This window comes from Triturus cristatus, chromosome 1_2 (genome assembly GCF_964204655.1).
Source record: "Triturus cristatus chromosome 1_2, aTriCri1.1, whole genome shotgun sequence".
NCBI lineage: Eukaryota > Metazoa > Chordata > Amphibia > Caudata > Salamandridae > Triturus > Triturus cristatus.
Window position 1 is genome coordinate 340,855,599 of NC_140580.1, and position 24,471 is coordinate 340,880,069.

Genomic DNA, 24,471 nt, shown 5'->3' on the forward strand with positions numbered 1-24,471 from the left:
GGGCTCTTCAACTTCTGGTCAACTGGCAGAAGCATGCGCTAAACTTGACCCAAGTCCATTACAGGATTTATATAAAAAAAACTGGGACATGTCACAATGAGCAGAATTTAAATGAGTAGTTGACTCGAGCCGTTTTATTTAAAAAACAAAAACAAAAAAGAACATAAAACAATCAAGTAAAAACAGTCTTGATTAAGCCATTTAAAAGGATGTAACAATATGAAAACAGTATAAAAGAAAGTAAAGGAAATGTTGCGGTAACGACCAGGCTACAATGTTCTTCATCAGAGAGACAGTGATGTGGAGGGAACAGCGGATTTATCACAGTTCAAAGGCAGTGCAGTCGGATTATAACGCAAGTAAACAAGTTTCTTCCTGAATTTGCAACCCCCTCCCTCACCCCACCCCACTCCAATCCAATCAAACATCAAGCAACACTGTCCATCGACCGCCATAGTCAGTGCAGATTACATCGCAGGAGTACGTGATTTACTTCGTGGCGGCGGCCCAGGCTCCTCCCATGCGCCAGGTTTCCTTCAGTCCTAGGTGATGGGAGAAAGGCAGATGCCAGACCAGGAACGCCGTCCGCCTTTATTCTCCAGAAGCCTGCATCTGCTTGCAAAAGGCCTCGAACTGCTGCTGTTCTAGCTCAGTCATGACTCGGTTGAGAGCATATATCTAGAGGGGCGACAAAGAAAGCGCCGTGTGATGAAGGGTATGCAGAGATGGTATCATTCAGAAGTATACAAATGTTTGTGCCGCTTATACTGGCGAAGAAAGGTAAAACAGAGAAGCACAGTTTTCTTACAAGGATTTTTAAGGGGACTCTAATACTTTATGCCCCTACCCTCTCTCCTTGCAGCAGAACTATAAACTATGGCTCATGCATTTTGAAATAAAAGAAGAGCCAAAATTGGCCATTGGCATGACTGGACGGCCAGCTCCTTGCTTGCCAGCGCACATCATGCGTGCTCTCAAGCTGAAGGGTTTGGAAAATAACAGAAAAAAATAGTGAACCGAAGAAGAATCTCATCTCTGTAAAGAACAAACAGCAAACGAAGATTGTAATTTTTAGAGCTTAACTGGTGAGAAACAGCCAGCCAGGAACACAGAGGACAGACTAACCATAAGATCTTTAGAAAATCCTTCAAAGCATATGAGCTCTGCAAGACTCATTTGTTTTGAGGGCCTTTCCTTATACCTAAATGTGCAGACTCTATCCTCCCACTTCGCCCCAGTTTCTACGCAGTTAATGAGAGTGGCCACATCTGACCGGTACCTAGAAATGGTGCCCACTGTAATGTGTGACATATACATGCATGCACCTTCACTCAACAGATTACAAGTCATTAGTGCGACCTCAAGCTTCATAATGTTGAACACAAAGAAAATCCTGCAAGTAAAGAAGCATAGGACTGCAGGATATCAATTTACGGAGTAACGGTACTAGAACATTGCCTCTACTTATTAACTTCAGATATAGTAGGGGTGTAGGCTAGAGGGTAGGTGTTCTTTAAAATTTACATAAGTATTAGCACAGACGGCTAAAAATCATGTCCACAGCGTATTTCAAATGTTATTAATTTTCACTCATCTCTGTAATGGATGAATCTGGTAAGCACAGATGATCAAGATAAGCCTACTGTTTCCTGAAGAATGGCGAGGACAAAGCAGGAAGCTGATGAAACGGATAGCATTTCACTAGCCCTCTAATGTCAACCCTTGGTGAATGTTCTTGCACTTTTGATAATGGTCCACCCTTGATTATGAATTTTTCCCCATTATTTTTAAAATGGCTTTTATAGATTAGTACGAGGGCCTTTAATTCAGAGCTGTACCCAAGGGCTATCGAAACACAAATTGTTAATCAGGAGTACGTTGTGTAGGCGTCAGTTGTTACCACTACACACAAGTACAGAACTTAAATGGTTGCAATCATGGTTTTTTATTTAGCAATCGCATTCAAATGAAAACCCTTTCATAATTAAAACTGGTGTTGATGTCAAAGAACCTTTACGTAGACACCTTCAAAAGCTAGGTATTTAAAAACCACAATAAGTTTTGCCTCTCTGGCTCATGTTCCATTAACAACGACAGTCTATTGACAGACTGAGAAAAGGAAGCATACGGACAACTCCCATGACACCTTGATCTCACCAAGTAATTAAGAGTTGTTCTGACATTACAACATGCAGATTTCCATACTACAAAAGGGTTGAGTGATGCTAGGAACCACATGTACTGGGAGAACTTGGATGATGGGGAGATCGGGTCACCTGGATTGCCAATAATTCTGGCAAACGAATACAAGACAAATACCTTTGTGCTTTATAAAAATCAGATGGTTGGTCCATACAAAAGGGCATATAGTAGAATCATACGAGGTCAAAACCTGGAGGCTTTGGGTTGTATTCCTGGTATGTCTGAAGGGAATGTATGGGTGTTTGCGTGATGTTAGCAAAACCTTTCTAGACCTGGCACTGCTTCATGTGATTAAGCTGGAGAGGTGGGTGTCGGTAGACAAAATCAACGTAAGGGTGTCAGGCAAGTTAGAAAAGGTTCCCAGCACATGAAACCAGGGTAGTACGAGCTGTAGTTGGTTGGAGCAAGATGATAAGAACATCTATCCTGTCAGGAGTCTTTTTTTTTTATAAATAGAATGTGTATATTTTTTCCAGTTTCACATTATTGAATACATATCAAGCGTTATGTTATACAACTGTTACAAACATGCAACAAACTTTATAGCCATTCCATCCTTCCCCAGAGCGGTTTCCATGAGTCAAGTCGGGTGCCATCTGCCTCCTAAATGGCACTCACCTACAAGAGAGGATTTTATAAAGATATTCTCAACTGATGTAGTCCGAGGTGTTGTCAAATGCAGTGATGCAGGAAAAGGGGTCACGGTAAAATAAAATAATTGCCACCGATCACACAGTTTGTTCAACTGAGGAAAAGATGCAGGGACTGATGACAGGTTTCCTGGATTCACACTGCGCCATTCAGTCATTAGACTTTCATTAAAGTGCTCGCACTGGGAACGCTATCTGCATTTTAAATTCCTCGGCGTTGGCGTTGGTTGACCCTCTGCAGCAAGACAGCAGAGGAAATGGGTTGGGAAGGCAACTTTGAACAATGAAGTAAGAGCATGGGCGGCAGGGCAGGGAGAACCCGTTTTGGGTTCGAGGTACCGCGAGGCTTTCGAGCCTGTCATGCATTTGGCTCGAGCCTTCAGTGGCTCGCCCACCTGTACTAATCAAACAATGCCTGGAGAAAACCCACTGAGAGGTGAATACAAACAGCACGGTCTGCATGCCCACACTACTGGTGAACACACTATTCCATTAGGCCATAAACATATTATTTGCTTTGGACATCTGCTTCCCTAATGTTCTCACAAAGAGCAGAGCGGGAGCATAGTTATGGGAAAGAGTGAGTGACGCAAAGAAGGAGCACAGATTGAATGGGACAGGATGAATAGAGCGGTCACAACATAATTTCAAGGCGGCGTATGGGAGAGGAGTAGACTTGTCTGTCAATTAACGTTTTAGAATGAAGAAAAAAAGGATTTAAGAAGGTATGCTGGGGTCTAAAAACAAAGCATTTGCTGTGTTGCTACAGCTGGCAAGCTGCTGCCCGAGTCAGATGTCTGAGCTGCAACCACTTTTGGAATGTGGGGTGTGCCAGCACTATGACTCAAGGCAGCTCGTGGAGCCAGGCAGAGGTCTGGAAACCTTCATAGGGGCTTGCCAGGCACGTGACACAGGCAGTTATAAAAATAACATCACAGAGCATCGGCTTTCAATCAACGGACTGCCTTTCTCCGTTCTACAACCTTCTAGAAAAGAACATTAGGCAGTGCTTACTTTGTAAAATAATAAGTGCCAGGGCTATGACCAGGGGGCCACTGCAGCTTGCTATCGCCCCTGTCATTGCTGAGAAAACAACTAGTAACCATCTCTCTCGCCTGCAAGTGCGACAGTTCAGATTATTCCAGGTCCCCAAAGCTAAAGGAATGCTTGGGGAGGCAAGAATCTGTAATTTTTAATGTGTATTGTATTCATATCACCGTTGTTATGCTTATCTCTAAATTAGATGAGCAGCGCCAACATGTAGCAGAGTGTCATAAGTGCGGTGTTAACAGTTTAAGTGCAAGTGCTGAGGCTGGAAACCAATTAAGTGGGGGTGCGGAGAACCGGAACCCGCAGGGTCAAATTAAGAACTGGCAGTAGATGTGAAGAAAACAGCACAAGACAAATTCAAATTCTCCACCCTGCTTACTCTAGAGGAATTCAAAGGAGAAAGGGGTCTTGGATTTTTTTTTTTAAATTATAGCTGTAGTTGCCACATTCTGGAACAACAAACAACCTCCAGTGCCTTTTTATAAGCAAGCTGACAGAGTTTGAATGCACCTAACGAAACCAGAGGGACCATAAAGGCGGTGATTGTTAAATGGTCCAAAATCCCACATTTTACTAACAAGTCAAAAAGCAGGTGGCGCGGGGTGCTCGAGTGGAAACCAGAAAGCATTCAATTCAACCATCCTATCTGTAATCTTACAATATCGATTTTCAACTACAATAGTGCAATTAAAAATGTTCTTCAACAAATTCCAGACTAGTTGTCGACCAAAAGGATAGAATCAGAACTTATTTAAAGCCCATCGTATTTATTCTATATCTCTCGAATACACTCTTTAGTTGGTAGGGTATGGGAATTTATATAACAATTACTACCACTGATGAGGCACCGATGTGCTATGTGACAGGCAGCATGTTAGTGATAAGTCAAGCTTAAGGGTCGTAGTTAGACGTGCTGTTTCCATACCATGCAACTGTCAAGCAATTTGGAATATTGATACAAGACTGTACAAATTCCAGTGTGAAACAAATTTCCCACACTTGGTGTCAAAATATTAGTAACATTGTCATAAATATGGATAGTAGATGTTCATGCTGTTTGTAGCCAAGCATATGGGTAAATCTATTGTCAGGTAAATTGTGGTCAGTTTAGCATAGTTAATTTTGAGAAATTAGTTATGTTGAGTGTTTAAGGTGCCATTTAGGTTGAGAAGTCTTAACTTTTCAAGATGCAGTACAGAACTGTTTTACTGCAGAAGTCATGTTCTGTGCATAATAATACAAGAATAATGTCACAATGCCTCTGATCTCTGTGAAAAAAATTGTTTGATGGCTATCAAAGAGTAGTGAGCTGCGGATGTGAAGGCAGAACCATTCTGGTTTACTTGAGGTACAGTTGCATGGTTAGAGTTATTTCTATTTTTGCTGTGGTTGGTATTATTTTTGTGAATGAGGTACATATTGTAGCGTCTTACCTAGCCTGGGTACCTGCTAATGACTACACCACACATACGGAGTTTAGTTTTACACGTCTTTGTCTCAACCACTATTTCCCTCAACATTCTAAATCCAGCCTTCACTGCACTCTGCTTCTACACTTGCGTCACAACTCTACAGTCAATCAGGAGCCAAAAGGGTTCCATCATTGCTAACTCGCAAGACACTACTTCTCCCCCTCTGTTAAGTGAAAAATAATTTTAACTATAATATTATATATATAAATTTCACGCGCAAAGCCACTTCAGCAGCGCAAGTAGGAGAGCACTCGCAGGTCCTTATCAGAAGTTATTTATTGGTGCACAGACCTCCCCGCACTGACAGACGAGTTTCGGCAATCTGCCTTCTTCGATATATATATCTATAGATCTCGTCCTCTGTTCGCGGCAAGTTTCCCTCGGGCAGCCTGATAGTTGGTGGAGCTTGGTTTCAGCTCTCCGCCGCGCACCGATTTTACGCCAAGAATTAAGGCTTCCTTCTTTATATACACATATATACAATATGGCTTCCACACAACATATACATGTGTATATATATTTATATTTATTACCTACTGTCAAAAGCCAGTAGGTAGTTCTAGTTAGAACCAAATTTTCATTGGAAAAGCATTTTTTGTTTTGACAATAACTTTGGCGCCGCTTGACGAAATAAAAAAAATAAAAAAAAATATTTTGGTCAGCTGCTGTGTTGAAAGTTTCGGGTGATCCGTCAAGCGGGGGCCGAGGGAAAAAAAAGGGGGGGTCCCAAAACGGGTTTTTCCCCCATGTTAGGGCTATGGGCAGTTAAAAAATTTTGAACATGACTACAACCCGAATAGCTGAACAGAATTGCACCAAATTTGGCAGAAAGCTAGATGCTGGTCCAGAAAGTGTTCTTTTTGTGATTTGTTGCAAATCCATTCAGTAGTTCAGCGATATTTAAGTTTAAAAAAAATAGAGGTATCTGGGGACGTGTGTCCTTGCAGTGGACTCGTGGACCCTACTGAATATTGATTACCTGCCAACACTTCAACCAGGAAGTGTTGGCAGCCATCTTGGGAATCGGCCTGAAGCCAAGTCCTACAAAAAAAGTAAAACATAAGGAAAAGGGGGCAGGGTAGAAATACCCCGCCAGGGATTAAAAGCATTTAAAAAGACATTTGCCGCAATCTCGCGGGTGGATTCACGGCAAAAAAAAAAACCACAAAAAAAGAGACTCATGGACTCCCCGCATCTTCACAAGAAGCCCCCGGGTGAGTTCAATCCTGAGGGTAAGTGTTTTATGATAAAGTGGGGGGTGCCCATGCGCCCCCCCTTTGCCCCAGGGACGCCACTTCCCCAGGGCTATTGATTACAATTAGTGCGGGAAGGCCCGTATGGCGTCTCCCGTAGACCCAGGGAATGCCACCTCCACGCAGCTAATGAAGTGGGGGTGGGGGGGGGGGGTGGGGGGGTTTGCTGACCCCCACCTCCCAGGGGCTTTTTAATTTTGACATGGCCCTGGTCCCAGGAACCACCACGTCCCCTGGGCCAAACTTATATTCAAGGACTGGGAGGGGGTTGTGTGCCCCCCTCCTTGGCCTTTCTCGGCCCAGGGGACTGCCACCCCCCAGGGCTGCCATCTCCCGAGGTGCCCACCTCCGGGAAATAGTGGTTTACAATGGCTTGGCGGGAGTTTCACTGCTCCAGCCAAGTCATAGCAAACTGTGCTCACTTTTGTCAAGCAAGAGCATTGAAAATGCTCTTGCTTGCTGAAAGCGAGCATAATTGCTTTTGACAGAGAGGAAGTAGCAGGTCAGCAATGCCGGCTCCAGCAGGTGGCGGGGAGCCAACAAAGACTGCGGGGGACTTAAGGCTACCCCACAATACCAGTGGTGAGTGGGTGCCCTGCAGGAACCCACTTCAAATGGCCAGGCCCCGGGGATTGGGTCCCCGGGGCCCAAATCGGCTGAGAGGGGGGCATACAACACCTCTGCCATATCTGTAACTGGCCGGGGGATGGGCTTTCCGTGGCTGAATTTGCTCGGTGAAGGTCTGCATGGCCCTCTCCCCTAGTATTAATTTAACATTTTTAAAAAAAGGTAGGGGAAAGGGGTCCCCGTGGCCAAAATAGGCACAGGAGGGGGTCCGCTTGCCCCCCCCTTACCTTAAATTAAAAAAATTAAGCTGTGCCATGGGGATGGGGTCCCTGGGAACAAAATCGGACCAGGGGCTAGGGCCACGTTCCCCCCTCCCCCATTCAAAATAGCCTAGCCCCGCAGGATTAGCTCCCCAGGACTGAAATCGACCCAGGGTAAGGGGTGGCCACACAGCCCACCCCCATTATAGAAAAAAAACAGACCAGCAAGTTGCTGGAGGCACCGCCCCCTTTCTGCACTGCTCTGCAGATGCACCTCCTGGCACAAACTTGTTGGGGATGAAGTCCCCTTGGCTGCAGAGGGTCCTTGGAGGCCAAGTACTCCTCCTATTACCTCCAGTAAGTTCCACACAGCTGGACTGCTAAGTGGTCACCGGTGGCCACGCTCCCTTTCTCCACCACTCTGCAAACACACCTTATGGCACACTGCTGGTTAGGGGATGAAGTCCCCTTGGCTCCAGAGGTTCCTTGGGGGTCAACAAGCCCTCCTGTTACCTCCAGTAACGTCAACAGCAGGATTCCTGAGAGCTGGTTGGAGACCTCCCCCTTTTCTCCACCGCTCTGGTTTTTTAGAGTAAATTCCTAAGGTTTTTTTAAGTAAAGGTTACTCGGACGATATAGTTAGGAAACATAATTTAAAAAAAGCTTAGAAAATCACTGGAAAAAAACAACAAAGGTTACCGGACATTGTAGTTAGGCTCAGGTTTTACTCTGGGGGTCCCTACTGGCTTCCCACCCTCTGCGGGAGCCGGCATTACTTTGACACAGAGGGTAACGCTAATATGCAGTTCCCCCTATGTAAAAGCAATTGTGCTCGCTTTCCACAACCAAGAGCATTTTTTTCTGCTCTCGTTTGTTGAAATTGAGCACAGTTTACTATGGCATGGCGGTAATAATACCCTGACCCCTATTTTTTTTTTAACAGTTTTTTTTTATTGGACTCAGCTTCAAGCAGAGTCCCAAGCTGGCTGCCAACACCTTCTGGTTGAAGTGTTGACAGCAAATCAAATGTTGGTAGGATCTGCGAGTCAACTGTAAGGACTCACGTCCCACATTTCTATATTTGTTTTAAGTTAGATATCTGAAAAACTACTGAACGGAATTACATCAAGTCACGACAAGCACCCTTTCTGGACTAACATCTAGCTTTTCACCAAATTTAGAGAGATTCCGTTTAGCAGTTTGGACTGTAGTCATGTTCAAAAAATGACAAGCATTGGCATAGCCAATAAGTCTTGCATTTGGGACCTTATACTGGTTGATACAACATCTACTGTTTTTTTTTTAATGAGTATGTTTTGACACTAATAGGTACATTATAGCATTGCATTGCGAAGTACTTATTTAAAGTGTTATTTTTGTTTAACTGGTAGTCTCAACTACTACATCTGGAAGTGCTTTCATACGAGATAATGAAGAAAAAAAGAGTTCTTGTGAAATAGATAATTTGTCTGATAACACAGTTTAAGCAAGGAATCCACAAGGCGTCCAGGTTTTCTGGTTTCAGTTTAGCAAGTGCGCATTGAGTTATACAGTGAGCAATGAAAATGAGGCCCTATGGCCTTGTTTTGAGGAAAGAAAACAACAACAAAAAACACTGACTATGGTGTAGCGGGTCCCCCAAAATGTGTGAGCCTGGTGGCGGGCTATACCTGCTGCACTCTGGTGCTTGGCATGGTGCAACAAGACCAGCTGTGGTGTTGGAGGGCTGACTGTCACAGGCACGCAGAGCGCTGGCTGATGTACAAGCATGGGTGCAGGAGCAACAGCTGTGGTGAACTGCAGGAGCAATGGCTGTGGTATAGGAGAGCACTGACAGTGTTGCAGTACCAGAACATTGACTGTGGTGATGTCGGAGCCCTCAATGTGGTGTAAAAGTGCTGTCCGTGAAGCACAAACGCTGGCTGTGGTGCAGGAGCGCTGCGCCACTGGAGCGCTGTATCAGCTGTAGAAGCGCTGTCCTCTGCGCCTGAGCACTGACTGTGGTAAATGACTGAGTTTCAGCTTTCTGGATTGGTGCCTGGGCTGTCTGCCATGAGCCCCACAATGAGGTAAGTGAGCCTAAATGTTTGCGGCTGCAGAGACTGACTTCTTTTTCATCACCAGTCTCTGGTTCAAAAAAAGAGAGAGAAAGGCCGAAAAGGAAGAAAGGACGAGAAAGAAGAGGAAAACAACGAGAAAGGGGAAAGCATCGATTATAAAAAAGAACTTGCGAGTGTGATATGAAGAGAGAGGATGTATAACGTGGTAGAAGAAAAATGCATGAGTTGGAATCAAGACCGGATGCTATTGGTCTTCAACTACATGCAGACAATCCTGTCTTTATAATTATGTATTACAGCTCCTTAATATCGGTAATAAAATAGCACAGTTTTTATGGTTCTTTTAAGCATTTTAAGATTGACAGATGAAAGACTAAATCCCTGAAATTTAAAGAGATCTCCCCGAGTAGGCTCAAATCTATAGAGTCCTCCAACCTCGAAAACATTGATACAGTTTGCCATTGCCAGTTCAAACTGCCCATACAGACAAACATGTGTCACTTTAAAGGAGGCGGGGGGGGGACGTTTGTTTAATATCAGAGAAAATAATAGAAAACCCGGCCCAAAATCGGCCGACCCACTGTCATGTCAGACCAGCACCTACGGCTTTGTCCACTTTGGGAGCCCTGGACATATTCCGCATAGAAACGTGCAACAAACCTCACGGAAGCTTCTGCACTGGAGTGCTGATATGGGAGTATGGCAAGCTGCCTTTAAGTTCAAGAACATGTATTTCTTTTGACTCACTGGAGCATTATACCTTCATCCACGGGCGTGCTGAAACAGGTCTTAAACGAGTTTTAACTGAGAAGCATTCCTGCCACGGCCCTAGTGGCAATATTGCAGTGACTAGAAAGCGAACCCATATTCCATCCTATGTAGTACAACATTATAGGCCATTAAATCAAAACAGAGGTTGTTAGACCCGCACACAACCAGAGCCCAAGCATCTGAAAGTTCTCACCTACAGGACAAGTGACATGAAATACATCCTTGCCCAGGATCACACAATGTGGTTGAACAAGGGAGTTGTGACCGATACCAGACCTTCTGCTACACAATGTGCAATTAGCCACCAGATGGGTATCTCTTTGGACAGCACGTCAGTGTTTCTTTCCGGATTACATCAGAGTGAGGGCTACAGGCAGAACCCGCGTGTTATCATGATACGTTTTACATATTAAAAGCGTTGCCAAGAGTGATTCACCACAGAAACAGGCTAAGTTATAAACATATATATTCCAAATAGAACTACAACTACCATGCTAGCTGCGTTCTGATCTAAATGCGAGGAGATGGGAGCGGAACATGTGAAGCGATGAGCCGATATAACAATACATTTTTTACGCACGTGCTTAAGAGGCTCTGGCGCCAGGTTGAGAATAGCCAGTCTAAAATCACTTTGCATTCACCAGGAAACAGCCCTGTAGGTGTTTTTCTTCTTTTTTTTTTTATGTGGGGGTGACTACGCCTTCTTCAAAAAGGGAAAGAGAAAGGTCCCGAGAAGGATTTGAAAGGAACCCGGAAAGGACCATAGTCTCCTTGCCCAAAATCACTCCGGGATTTTCTTAAGGAGAATATAACCATACGTGTAGAACTGGCTGTCTCCACCAATACCCCCACTTGCCTTTGAAAAGGTAGTTATACTCGTCGTCTCCGGTTCCCATGACTGCAGCTTCTGTTCTAAGGTCTGTATCCGGAGAAGTGAAATGGTAACAGCCCCACCCTGCACCTGCTACTGCACTTCTGGACCGGCCCACATCACGGAAATACCCCTAAGTGCTACATCCCAGGCTATACCGGAACAAGTCAAAACGAAAATCATTAGAATCGCCATTTTGGAACAAGCCAAAGGGGCGGATAATATTGTAGCATCCTTGAACTGGCTGTACGGACTGTGGTACCGTTCTGCTACGTAAGCTTTACTTTCAGCACAGAACACGCTTGGATTTCATATTTGAGGCGCAACCCGCACGATCAACTTTTTATTTCATTTCATGCTTTGGGTCCCTGCGTTTGCTCTTTTTTCCATAAAGCCAGGGATTTAAGTGGGATGAAAAACATTATCTTGGAGGAAAAGCAAACCTCTCTGAAAAATCTTGTATGGGAACTAATGACCAGACCGAGGTTTTAAGGGGAAAGGGGAGTGAAAAGGACAAGGATACAAAAAGAGGAGAGAGAAAAGGATGAGGCAAGATGCGGCGAAAACAGGAGCGTCAACTAATAAGTTAAAAGAGGGGATGCGGAGAAATCTAAAGCAGGGAAAACAGAAACACACAGCGTTTCCCTTGGGGGAGCGAGCAGGGGCCCCATCTGTTTGAAAGTTAATTACAAACAGATGGTTTCAAAGCTCGCTCCCGCAAGGGAATCACCAAACGTGCACGCATTGCTATTGAAAGCAATGGAAAGTGTGCACGTTTTCGGCCGAAAGGGAATCAATTACTAAAGGTCCCTCCTGTGCAGCGCATGCGCGCTGCGTAGGCAAGACCTAATAAAATCACTATAGACTTAACATGGGAAAACGATTTGGTACACCCCCTTTTCCTCGACCCCCGCTTGATGGATCACCCCGATACTTTCAACCCAGTAGCTGAGCCAAAAAGGGGACGTTTTGAGAAAGTTTCATGGAGATTCGTCAAGCGGCACATAGTTATTGGCAAAACAAAAGACGCTTTTCCTAAGAGCTAGATATATATATATATATATAAAAAAAATTCACTGAAAAAACCATAGGTTTCAGGGGCGTTCTAGTTAGCTGGACTTTTCACTCGTACAAAACCATAGAAATTCCCCCGTTATAGTTAGTTCAGCTAACTATAACTCGCGCGCCCGCAATGCACTGCTGATGACGTCACATATTACATCACTCATGACATGGTCAGTAACATCACTCATGACATCACTGATGACATCTCAAATGACATCACTGATGTCATCATCCAGTGAATGTGTGTTTTTCTGAAAATTACATATGTTTTATATATGTATATGTCAAGGTCGATGGAAGAATAAATGGGTATATAAGTGTCTAAATGGATGATTTGTTTTTGAAAAATTGATTGTATAACTGACTGATTAAGTGTATCTTAGTGAATACATGGCTTAGTGAGTAATGTTTAAATATGTAAATATCTGTATCAGTCTCTCACTTTGTGTATACGTGGCTGCATGGGTTGGTGAGTAGCTACATGAGTGTCTATATAGGTTATTAGTTGGTTTTTGAGTATCAGTATAAGTGTCTGATGTCTGTATGGTTCGGTAGGGGTATTACGTAGTGCATAGGTGCATGAATGAGTGACTCACTGTTTGTATGTGTTGAAGACAGCATGTGTGCAGGACTGTATGGGTGGATGAGTGTGTGCATGGGTGTGTTAGTGAGTGAATGACTGTCTCAATAGTGTCTCTATGAGTAACTACATATGTTTTAAACTGGTATATGTGACTATTGGTGTATATAAGTGAGTATATGTGAGAGATAAAAAGAGTTCCTGTATGAATAAGTATGTGTTTCTATAAGTGATTGTTTAAAAGACTAAGTATGTGTAAGTTTCTGTAGAAGTAAGTGTGGTGGTGTGTGTATAACTGTATATGCAGGTAAACGGATGTTTGATTCTTTATTAGCATGAGTGACTATGTGTGTGAGTAACTTTATGGATGAGTGGCGTTGTGTAACAGGATGTATAGGTGTATGAGTACATATGATGAGTGAGTACATGTATGAGTGACTGTATAGGACTGTTGGTGAATGAGTGGATGTGGATGTGGATCTTACAATTACTGAATAGGTTGTTGTAACTGGTATTGGTATGTCCATTGTTTTGAAATGTTGAGTCTCTATTTTTGAATGTGTGTATCAAAGGTTATATTAGGGTGAGAGGAGGTCTGCCACTATCACAAGGATGATGTCATCAGTGATGTCATCAGTGATGTCATGAGTGATGTCACTGACCATGTCATGAGTGATGTAATATGTGATGTCATCAGCAGTGCATTGCGGGCGCGCGAGTTATAGTTAGCTGAACTAACTATAACGGGGGAATTTCTATGGTTTTGTACGAGTGAAAAGTCCAGCTAACTATAACGCCCCTGAAACCTATGTTTTTTTCTGTGAATTTCTAAGGTTTTGTAAATGCTAATTCCTAGCTATAACGTGCCTGAAACCTATGGTTTTTTCAGTGAATTTCAACGGTTTTTTAAATGCTAATTTCTAGCTATGCCTACAGAGATAGGACATGTGAAGAAAGAAGGAAAAACGCACAGAAAGAAAAAAAAGAAATGCAGAAAGAAGCAACAGAAGTCCTCAAAGACGAAGAAAAGTGCAGGAAGAAGTATAACGTGCAGAAAGAACAAACAGAAGAGCAGAAACAAGCCTTGTTGCAAAATCATCCTGTACCCTCAACTTTTTCAGACAGATACTGGTGGTAACTGAGTCTGACTAACCAGTCCTAGAGCCAGTGCTATGTTAAAAGACACTCAGAATACAGTGAAAACACCTACATACACTAGGGCACACTATGCGTTGGGGTCCCCCTGTGATTAACATGACCTCCTCTGTAAGCCCCTAGTATATAATAGGGCAGGGGATTAAAACTACCTCTTAAAACGCACCACAGGGCGTGTTTGAACACGTCACCTCATGCCCCGTCCCCTCCCTTCCCCACTGTGTAAACACGCCCTGTAGCCGTTTTAAGTTGGGAGATTAAGTCCCCTTGAATCCTGAGGGTCCCTAGGGTCCAACTAGACCACTAGGTACCTCTAGTAAGCGCCACAGAGCTGCGTTGCAGAGAGGTGTAAAAAGTGGCACGGCCTGCACCACCTCTCTGCAACGCAGAGCAGTGGTGCTTACTGGAAGCACCTGGTGGGCTAGTTGGACCCCAGGGTCCCTCAGGATTGAAAGGGAATTATTTCCCCAACTTAAAAACGCGCCACAGGGCGTGTTTGCACACGTCACTTCAGGCCCCGTCCCTTCCCTTCACCACTGTGTAAACGCACCCTGTGGCCGTTCTGAGTTGAGAGATTAAGTCCCCTTGAATCCTAAGGGTCCCTAGTGTCAAACTAGCCCACTAGGTACCTCCAGTAAGCGCCACAGAGCTGCGTTGCATGGAGGTGTAAAAAGGGGCGTGGCCTCAGAACACCTGTCTGCAACGCAGCTCCCTGGCGCATACTGGAGATACCTGTTGGGCTAGTTGGCCCTCAGTATTGAAGGGGAATTAATTCCTCAACTTACAACTGGCCAGGGGGCGCGTTTGCAGAGTGCTGCAAGGAGGGGGCGTGGCCTCCGGCGCGATGACGGTCTTTTTTTTTTTTTAGAAGTAGGGCTGTGTGACCCCCTTTCTTTTTCTAATTTGTTGAAAAAAATTAATTTGGCCCTCCCAAGGCCTTAATCGGCCCCGGGGACCCCAACCCCCGGGTCATGGCCTATTTTTTTTTTTATTCTTTAGGGGGGGGGGGGAGGTGCTGTGTGTGTTGCCCCCCTCCTCAGGCCACTTATGGCCCCGGGGACCCCATCCCCCTGGGCCGGCCTTTGATTTTTATTACTTTAAAAAAATATATATTTATAGAAACACCTAGGACATGCTGGACAAACCGTATGTACCTATCACCATGACGATTTGCGTGATATTCATTAAAAGGCGACTATGCATACAATGAATCCACGTAGAATGTATTCACACCGCTAGTGAAGCTCTGACATGTCTGACACCCTACCGTGCCTAATCCCGGTGCCCCGCTGGTGGGTACTCTCCAAGTAGACACCCTTGTCGTTTATTTATACAAACATGGGTAGCTATTGACGGGCACATTTAATACACATGCACACCAAGCCATTCAAAGGGGATTCGACAAAAATTCGACCAAACTATGCAAGAAACCCCCTCACGGTTAATAAAACACACATCCACCGCCGGATGTGTAATACTTTTTATTTTACTCTCTGGAAAGGAGACAAACCTCACTTGAGAATCACAGCGTGCTCCTGGCTGAGCCCAATGCTGTGTTACACACACCATTGCCCGCCGAGTGCCACACACCTCTGTGTTGTATTCCACGAGCTAGTGCGTATGCTATGACACTCTCTAGCCCATGTGCACTGTAACACCACCCCGTGAATATGTCATGCCACACTTGCCTTCGCACGGGTTATATTGCCCCATCTAACGTGCCTTCCTCGATGCCTATGTTAAAAGCACAGCGCTATGCCATACATATTATAATCTGGGATCCATATCTTTGTCACAGTGCATATGCAATGTTACACTACCCAGTACATATTTTATATTACAACTTTAGAGACTACTTAGGTTACAAAACACTGCCCTGTGCATATTACACTCCACGGCACATATCACATAGCAAGCGCTAGTGCCTGTGCTATCTCGCGCTCTCCAATGAATCTGTCATTGCGCACAATGTATTGCTTATTATATTTCAAGGCCCGGTTCATCTTATATCACACTTTTTGGTGCATAGTTTATACCATATACTATATCTAGTTTTCCTTTTCAATCGTGCTCTAAGGACTATGTTCTATATAACACTGCGTCCACCAACCCTTTTCACGGGCATTACATTTTGCGATGGGGGGTGGAGGGTCAGGGGATGTTTCTGCCAAGTGAGCCCGGAGTCACAGTCCCAAACGTCCTCTTCTTCCTGAATAAAAGTGAGATTATGCTGCATACTTGTTCATATTTTAAGGAGTTTGCACAGACACACATTTTAAAAACAATAAAGTTCCTAATAGCCACCTTCTATGAACAGTTAGCTTGCTGCCCCATCCACCTCCTCCCTATCCTCTGTTGTCTGAATCCATGGACTAGCCTCCTCCCTCCTGCCATGCATGGTCTGATGTGCTGCCACTGCCCTCCATTTAGCATGATGTACCAGTCCACTCCTCCTGCCCTCCATTGCCCAATTCTATGGCCCATCATTGACCTCCTGCTTAGCCTCTGTGCTTAGCTTGCTGCCCCTATTCTCCTTCCCCCTGCCCTCCGATGTCTTTGTGCATGCCCCTGCTCCATCCTTTTTGACCACCATGTTCCATGGACCTGCCACTCCTATCTACTCCGAGTGTTCTGTTGAGCTCCCCTCCCACCTGCCTAGCATGGTCAGATGACTGTAACCTGTCCCTGCCACCTCTACCCTGCCTGTCCACATGCCATTCCCCTATCCCCTTCCTCCTGTCCTCCATTGTCCATTTTACTGCCACACCCTTCTGCCCTCCCTGGTCTGTTGTGCTGCAACTGCTCCTCCTACCTGCCCCGCGCGGTCTGTTGTGAGGCCCCCCCTTCCCCTGAACTCTCTTGTCTGTGCCCAGGTCCTGACCCTCCTTTCTATTCTCCATGGTCCTTTGTGCATGCCCCTGCACCCTCCTTCTTGCCCATCATAGCCATTGTGCTGCCACTTACCCTCCCGCTTGCCATGCATGGTCTTCTGTGCTGCCATGGCCCCTCCCACCTTCCCTGTGTTGTCAGCTAGCTGCTTCTGACCCCCTCCCACCTTCCCTCCATGGTCTGTGTGTATGCCATCATAGTCTCACTGTTGCTCTCCATGGTGTGTCTTGTTTCTAGTGCCCATCCTGCCTGACCTCCATGGTCATCTTGCTGCTCCTGCCCTGCCCCCTTGCCCCCAGCCCTCTGTTTCCATGTGCAGACCCCTATTCCCTCCCTCCTGGCTGGTCGGTTCCATTGTAATGCCCCTGATCCGTCCCTCTTGCCCTTTATGGTCTGTTATGCTGCAGCTTTCTCTCCTGTCTGTCCATTATGGTCAGCTAGCTACCATTGCCTCTTTCCCCTCTGTTGTCCATGTGCATGGTCCTGTCCCCTTCTTATTGCTTTCTATTGATTGTTGGGCTGCACTCCCGTCCCGCATGCCCTGTGTGGTGTATTGTGCTGCTGCAAACCCTGATGCCTGCCCTGTAGGGTCAGTTTGGTGCACCTCTCAATGTCCCTCCTGTCCTCTGTTATCCGAGTCCATGTCCCTACCCCAATTCCTCCTGCCTACCATGATCCAATGTACCATACTTGCGAACATTTTGAACTTGGTAAGAGGGAGATTTTGAAATAAAACTGGGGTATTGATTTTCCCCTTTGAGTTACATTGAAAAAGAGAAGATTGTAGACAGGAAACAGATCAAGTAAAGCCCATTTGAGCTTAAAAACATTGGACGTTTCCTGGCTGAAACGGGTCTGTTGGCATGTATGGTTGTATGACCGCTGCCTCTTCCTTCTGCCCACAATGGTCTATTATATTGCCACAGCCTCTCTTGCCAGTCCTGTGTTGTTGGTTTGTTGCCCCTGCCCCCCTTTTCACTGCCCTCTATAGTCTGTTGTGCTGCCACTGCCCTTCCTGCCTGCCTAGTGTGGTCAAATTGTTGCCTCTGCACTCTCCTACCTGCCTTCAATTTTCAGAGTCCGTGCCCCTGGTCTCTGCCTCTCAACAGTATCCCAATGAACAACTAGATTGCTAACATTCTATATTTATTACAAAAGTGTGGAACGCCTGACGTCATCTTGATGTAATCAAAACTGTAATGCCAAGAGCATTTCCTTTAGAAATTACATATATGAGAGGGTCTTATTTGCATCAAAATTATGGCTAGTGCTCTAAAAAAACTAAAATGAGGACATATTTTCTGAGTTTTCAAATAGCGACAAAGAACTTTTAAATTATTTGTAATCTTAGTTTTTTTATCCAGTTGACCACTTGATTAAATGTTGCATCCAAGGGGAGAGGGTGTGGTGTTACTTCCAGAGCTGCAGACTTTGTAACTGGGGAACCAGGTTGGAGTTTCTGCTTCAGCTCAACATTCTGTGATTCTGGTCAAATCACTTAATCTCCCCATGTCTACAACCAAAATGAATTTGATCTTGTGTGATGTAACCGATGCTCATGTAAAGCACTCCAATACCTGACAAGTCTGCACTATATAAAACTGCAAATACACAAAAAATAAGTGTTTTGCACACTTCTGTCATTGGGCTACATGTGGGCTACATCTAGGTGATAGTTGTGCTCCATTTGGGCTCTTTTGTCTCTGGTGGCCATCTTGGGAGATTTATTTGTTATGAAGTTTCCTAATTTCCTCATTTACTGCAGTCTCCTCAGTAGGAAATGCTTTCAGTTTTTTACTTTGATTCCATCAAGAAGGTATTCAGATATGTCACACATTTGCCATAAATTCTGAATGTTAGCACTCTAGTTGCTCATTAGATCACTGTAGTAAAGCTACTGCTCACCACGGAAGTCTGCTGCTAGTATTATAAGTGCATGTTTCAGTCTGCATATCAGAATTTTTTAATGAAATAGAAGAGGATTTGAGAAGTCACTCAAAATGTGCCCTAATTTTTCTTTCTTCAGCACTAATCATAATTTCTATGGCAAAATGAACCCCCTCATTGTGTTCCTTTTTAAATTAAATGTTTTAAGTGTTACCAGTTTATTCCAATCAAGATGGCTTCAGGTGTGCCATACTTTTGTCATAAGTAAGACTGTTAGCGCTCTAGTTGTTCTTTAGAGCACTCTGGGAAGCTGCAGTAGAACACAAAGGAATCAACTGACAGTCTCTGCCCTTGTTGGATGTACATGTTTTACTGAGAATGTCAGACTTCATTCTTACATGACTGAGAAAGAGAATGTGAATTTACAGAAAATATGCTCTCAGTTTAGCTTATAGATCACCTTCCAAACCTCTGTGGGAAAAGCATGAGAAAATAGTTCTCTCAAACATGGTTCATGATATCACAGCAGAAGGCTTTTTCACATGGTAAAATCACCTTAGAACACACCACAATTCCTAAAATGAGTATGGTACCATCAACAAATGATTTATAATGTAACTAAAGTCTTAAAGCCTTCTATTAACTGCAATGCTTTTTAATGAGGTGCTATCATGTATATTGGTCCCAAGATGGCTGCCAACACTTCTTGGATGAAGTACTGACAGCCAATCAGATCTCACGATGAGATGTGTCGTTAGGCTCCGCCCAGATATAGATGTGATTTTACTTTTGATTTTCTCAGGAACTACTGAACAGATTGACACCATATATGCAAAAGGCACATCCCTGAGCTGAGGACTACCTCTCTGCCAAATTTCAAGTAATTCTGTTCAGCCGTTCGGGCTGTACCTTGGACTAAAGGTCCCTATGGAAAATTGCATGGGAAAAATGCATTTTGGGACCCCCCTTTTTTCTCAGCCCCCGTTTGATGAATCCCCCAGAGACTTTCAGGGTAGGAGCGGAGCGTAGCGTAGCGGAGCGCCCCGCCTATTTTGAAAATTTCGCGAGGATTCGTCAACCGGCGCCAAAGTTATTCCAAATAGAATGTTGCGGATTTCCTATGGAAACACGGTCCTAACTAGAACTATCTACTGGCGACCGCCAGTAGATAATATACACATACATACATACATACATATACGCATATACATACACACACACACACACACACACACACACACACACAACACACATACACGCACTTAAATCTCTTTAATCAATCTTTTTGGCGCTTTAATTGTTTGACCTGATCTTGTCATTGGAAACTGAGAAAAGTCACCATCAATGCCCAGAATCTGCGTTGACGGTGGAGAGGCAACAGCAGTCACTGGTGCTTCAGAACTAGTCTCTCCTTCGACATGTAGATCGGATGAACGAGGAGTTAAATGCCGAAAGTGAGAAGAGTCTCTCGGTATAAATTTCTCAGAGCACTGGACAGTCACCATGTGTCCCCTGGTAGTCCCCACTTGAAAAAATTATACATTAAATGGCGCATCAGATTTTCTTTTCTGCATCTGGCATTCAAGCACTCATTCTCCTCTCTGAAAGACGATGTCCTTCACATATCTTTTGTCAGCATACACTTTCATCATTTGTTTACGAACTAAGCACTTCTCACGGGTTGCATTCTCATCTTTCGCTCTCCAATTGGTCCACTGAGTAATCTTGGATGTTATTGTTCTCCCCAACATCAATGTCACAGAACTTTCACGTGTAGGCGAGCGAGGTGTTGGAAGAGAAGCTCTTAGGGTAGAATTTAGCGCAGTTTTAGATCGAGTGTCTCTAGAGTAGCATGCTGCACTGCTGTATTTAGCATACACCTAAAGCGTTCAACAAGTCAGTTGTGTTCTTTTGATGCTTTTTATTCAGATGCTCTAAGAAATCTTTGAACTCTCAACTGTTAAAAGATAGGCCGTTGTCAGAATTCAATACAGCTGGCACACCCATGTTGCAAAGATGCCATCTAGTCTCTCAATGACTCGGTCTTGAGTGGTAGATGAGAGATCTTCAATTAACAGAAATCATGAGTATTCGTCCACAATCACCATCAGGTGATGTCCACTGTCAAGTGGACCAAAATTGTCAATGGCTGCTGTCTCCCAGGCATACTTTGGGAGTTCCGACATATTTAAGATGTGTTGAGTAACTTTTGTAGAAAGGCAGTTGCATAGATGACAGGCTTTTAATTCCTTTTCAACCCGCTTATAGAGATATGGAAACCAGAGTCTGTCTCAGAGAGTTTGTTTTGTGGCAACAATTCCAAGATGTACTTCGTGAGCCACTTCAATCATTTTCTAACGCAGACTCTCTGGAATCAGGATCTTTGACCCTCACAGTATAACTCCTTCTCAAGTTATGGACAGTTCATCTTTGACATTTTTGTATTTTGATTTGTATTTTGATATTGAGGTCGAGGGTGCTGGTTTCATGACTGATGCGTGATTATATCTTTCAGATTTAGCAAGTCACTATCATGGCTCGTAGCAGTGATAATCTGGGTTAACGAAATGTTAAGTCATGTTATATACACTTGTAGAGCGCAATGCTGCCCCAGCAACAGGGCATCCTAGCACTAAATCTAACAGAAATCAGACAGGCAAGGAAGCTAAAGGTTGGAGAGAAGCCATGTCTTTGAAAATTTTCCTGAAAGCCCAATGGTCTTGCGTGCCGCGGGAGGAAGAGGAATGGAATTCCAAAGGGCAGGTGCCAGTGCCCTGGATGAGCGCCCCTTTGCTCTTGTCCTGCGCACCCACGGGACTCAGGCCAAATGCAGGTCCGCGGAGCGCAAGGCTCTGGCCGGAACATACAGCAAGCACAGCTCACTCAGAATTTGCGGATCCAGGCCATAGAGGATCTTGTGTGTAGTACACAGAGCCTTAAAATAGACTCTCTGCTCTATAAGCAAACAGAGGAGCAGGCGAAGGTCTGAGGCATGGCAATACTTAGGTAGTGCAAAGAGCGTGCGGGCATCTGCGTTCTGTGCCCGTTGAAGTCTTTTAGTCACAGATTTATTAACTCCAAGTAGTAACCAGTTACAGTAATCTAGCCGAGACAGCACGGTGGATTGGACAATCGTCTGTCGGGTGGGTGCGTCAAAAAATCCCCAAATGGGTTTCAGGCCGCGTAAGAGACCAAAAGAAGTACCTGCCACTGTGTAGCATGCCCTCAAGCGAGAGGGCACCGTCCACCAAAACTCCCAGATTCTTAACCATGGTTTTCAGTTGGGGGGGGGGTTCCAAGTGCCATGGGTCACCATTGGATTGCTCTATAGATGGGTTTCTTGGCCCACCAGAAGCTCTTCTGACTTGGTGGAATTCAGTTGCAAGTAGTTGTCAGCCATTCATTCAGAGATGGCCGTAAGGTTGCCATGGAATTTCGCCAGATCATGCTTAGAGTTGTCGGAAAAAGTGAACACCAATTGGGTATCATCAGCGTATGATACCATGGCAATGTTCCGGGCTTTGGCCAAAAGGCCCAGAGGGCGGACGTAAATATAAAAAAAAAAGTGGAGCTCAGGGCAGATCCCTGCGAAACACCACAGCAGAGAGGGTGGACACTGGAGGTAAAAGGGGGAGCAGAGACCTGGAAAGACCGATCGGTCAAGAAGGACGAGAACCAGGCCAGGGCCTTGCCACTGACCCAGATCTCCATTAAGCTGATGTAGCAGGGTCCTATGGGAGACCGTGTCGAAGGCCGCTCTAAGATCCAGCAGAATCAGTGCCAAGGTTCTGTCCTCATCCAAGGCGGACTGTAACTGCAAGTAGTGCAGATTCGGTGCTCTGTCTAGGACGGAAGCCATTTTGTGACCTATCTAGAATCGAATCTGCTTCCAGTGTTTCAAAATGGTGTTGACATAGGACTCCATGATTTTGGCAAGGTACAATAGCAGAAATATTGGGCAAACGTTTTCCGGCAGAGACGCATCCAGCGTAGGTTTTTAACAAGGGGATAACTTTAGCATGTTTCCAGGACTTAGGGATCACCGCCACTGACCGTGATCTATTAATCACCTCCCAGCCCTCCGATAGGAGGCAGTTGTGGAATATTCTAAAGAGGTCTGGTATTAGAGGGTCATCAGGGAGCCTGATTTTACCTTAGCCGGCAGGGCCTCCATGTCTTTAGAGGACATGGGCAGGAGATCCTGGAGGGAGTGAGACGTAGCGTCTATGAATGGATTCTCCTGAAGATCAGAGCAAGCCTTCCCCGGACAGAATGCGCTGTAGATGCGTTCCACATTGCTAATAAAAAAATTTAGCCAGTATCTCACGTCGTGAGTTCGAGTTTATGATGCTATTGGCAGCAGGCGGGGGTTTTACCATTTCTTTCATAAGGGCAAAAATGGTTTTAGTTGGATTTCTGCTAGTAGTGATTATGTTAGCATAGAACATTGCCTTGGTGTTCCGGACCAATTCAAGGTATACTTTAACTGCGTTCCTATAGGTTGTCTTTGCTGTGAGATCGTAGGAACTTCTCCAGGCCCGTTCTAGGATCTTAAATTTTTTCTTTTCCGCAATCTGGGACTCATCGTACCATGCGTGGGTTTGGATACGCTAGGTATGGGTCATTATTGCCGTGATACAGCAATCTAACGCTTTATTGACCCATCCCTGGAAGGCAGCATCAGCTACCTCTATATCTGTTGACCATTCTGGGCGGTGAGAGTTTAGAGTGGCTGTAAAAATGGTCGGGTCTAATTTGTGCCATGGGCGCTTCATTGAAGGTGGGCGAGGGGATTGCAGTGGGGGGCCTTCTAAGCAAAGTCTCAGGGAGATGAGGGAATGATCCGTCCAAAGCATAAGGAGGGGGGGTTGGCCTTCATAATCTGGAGTTTCGAAAATAAGGGGTCAAGGAGGTAGTCAAATGGCAGCTGGTGTGTTTGATTTTACAATGAAATTGATATAGGCTTCAACCATCTTGGGTGGAGTAAAATGGCCTTGTATAGGCACTCTAGAAAAGTAGTCCGCAGGGTTCTGATCCTTCCCTGGGCAATGCACAATGCTGTAATTGTATTCTTATAATCGCAGGTCCCATTGTGCAATGCAAGTAGGAATCCTGGCCTTTGGACTGCCAAATATAGTTAGTAAAGCTTGATGATCTGTTAAAAGTGTAAAAGACTTTCCATACAGGATTACATGAAAAGGTTTGCAAGCCTATACAACAGTTAAAGTTTCTTTATCAGGTTATGAATGAGCACGGTCTGTTTGAGACAAACTCCTACTTGCATATGCCACAAAACGCCTTCGGGTATCCACTGTGCTGGGCAAGGATAGGACCTAACCAGACTGGGCTAGCATAGACAACAACCTCTGTATGAAGCTTTGGGTTGAAATGAGCCATTTTAGCAGCATTCTAATTGGCTTGTTTGATTTTCTTCAAACTTCTCACATTCATGTGACAAATGAAATATTATTTATCACCATCACTCTCACAGGAGCACTTATAGTGGCAAAGTCTTGCATATATCGGAACAGTAGCTGGCCATCCCAAGAAATGAACACACCATAAAAACATCTTTTGAAAGATCAGCATTTGACACCACTTAGACTTTAGCAGAATATGGCCAAAGAATTTTAGCTTTGTCTTGTGAAACTCACATTTATCTACATTCAAAGTCAAATCTGCTTCAGCCAGTAAACCTACTTGTGAGAGAGCCTTATTGTGCTCTTTTAGTGTAGCTCT

General features: G+C 44.6%; 1 protein-coding gene across 1 annotated transcript in view; it reads right to left on the reverse strand.

Annotated features, from left to right (window-relative positions):
* Positions 1-438: 438 nt before the first annotated feature.
* SVBP (small vasohibin binding protein) overlaps positions 439-24,471 on the reverse strand; it is a 79,222-nt gene continuing 55,189 nt past the window's right edge. The window contains exon 2 of the mRNA XM_085614883.1: positions 439-678. Within this exon, the coding sequence (XP_085471009.1) occupies positions 592-678 (87 nt within the window). The 3' untranslated portion in view covers positions 439-591. The remainder of the gene's footprint in view (positions 679-24,471) is intronic.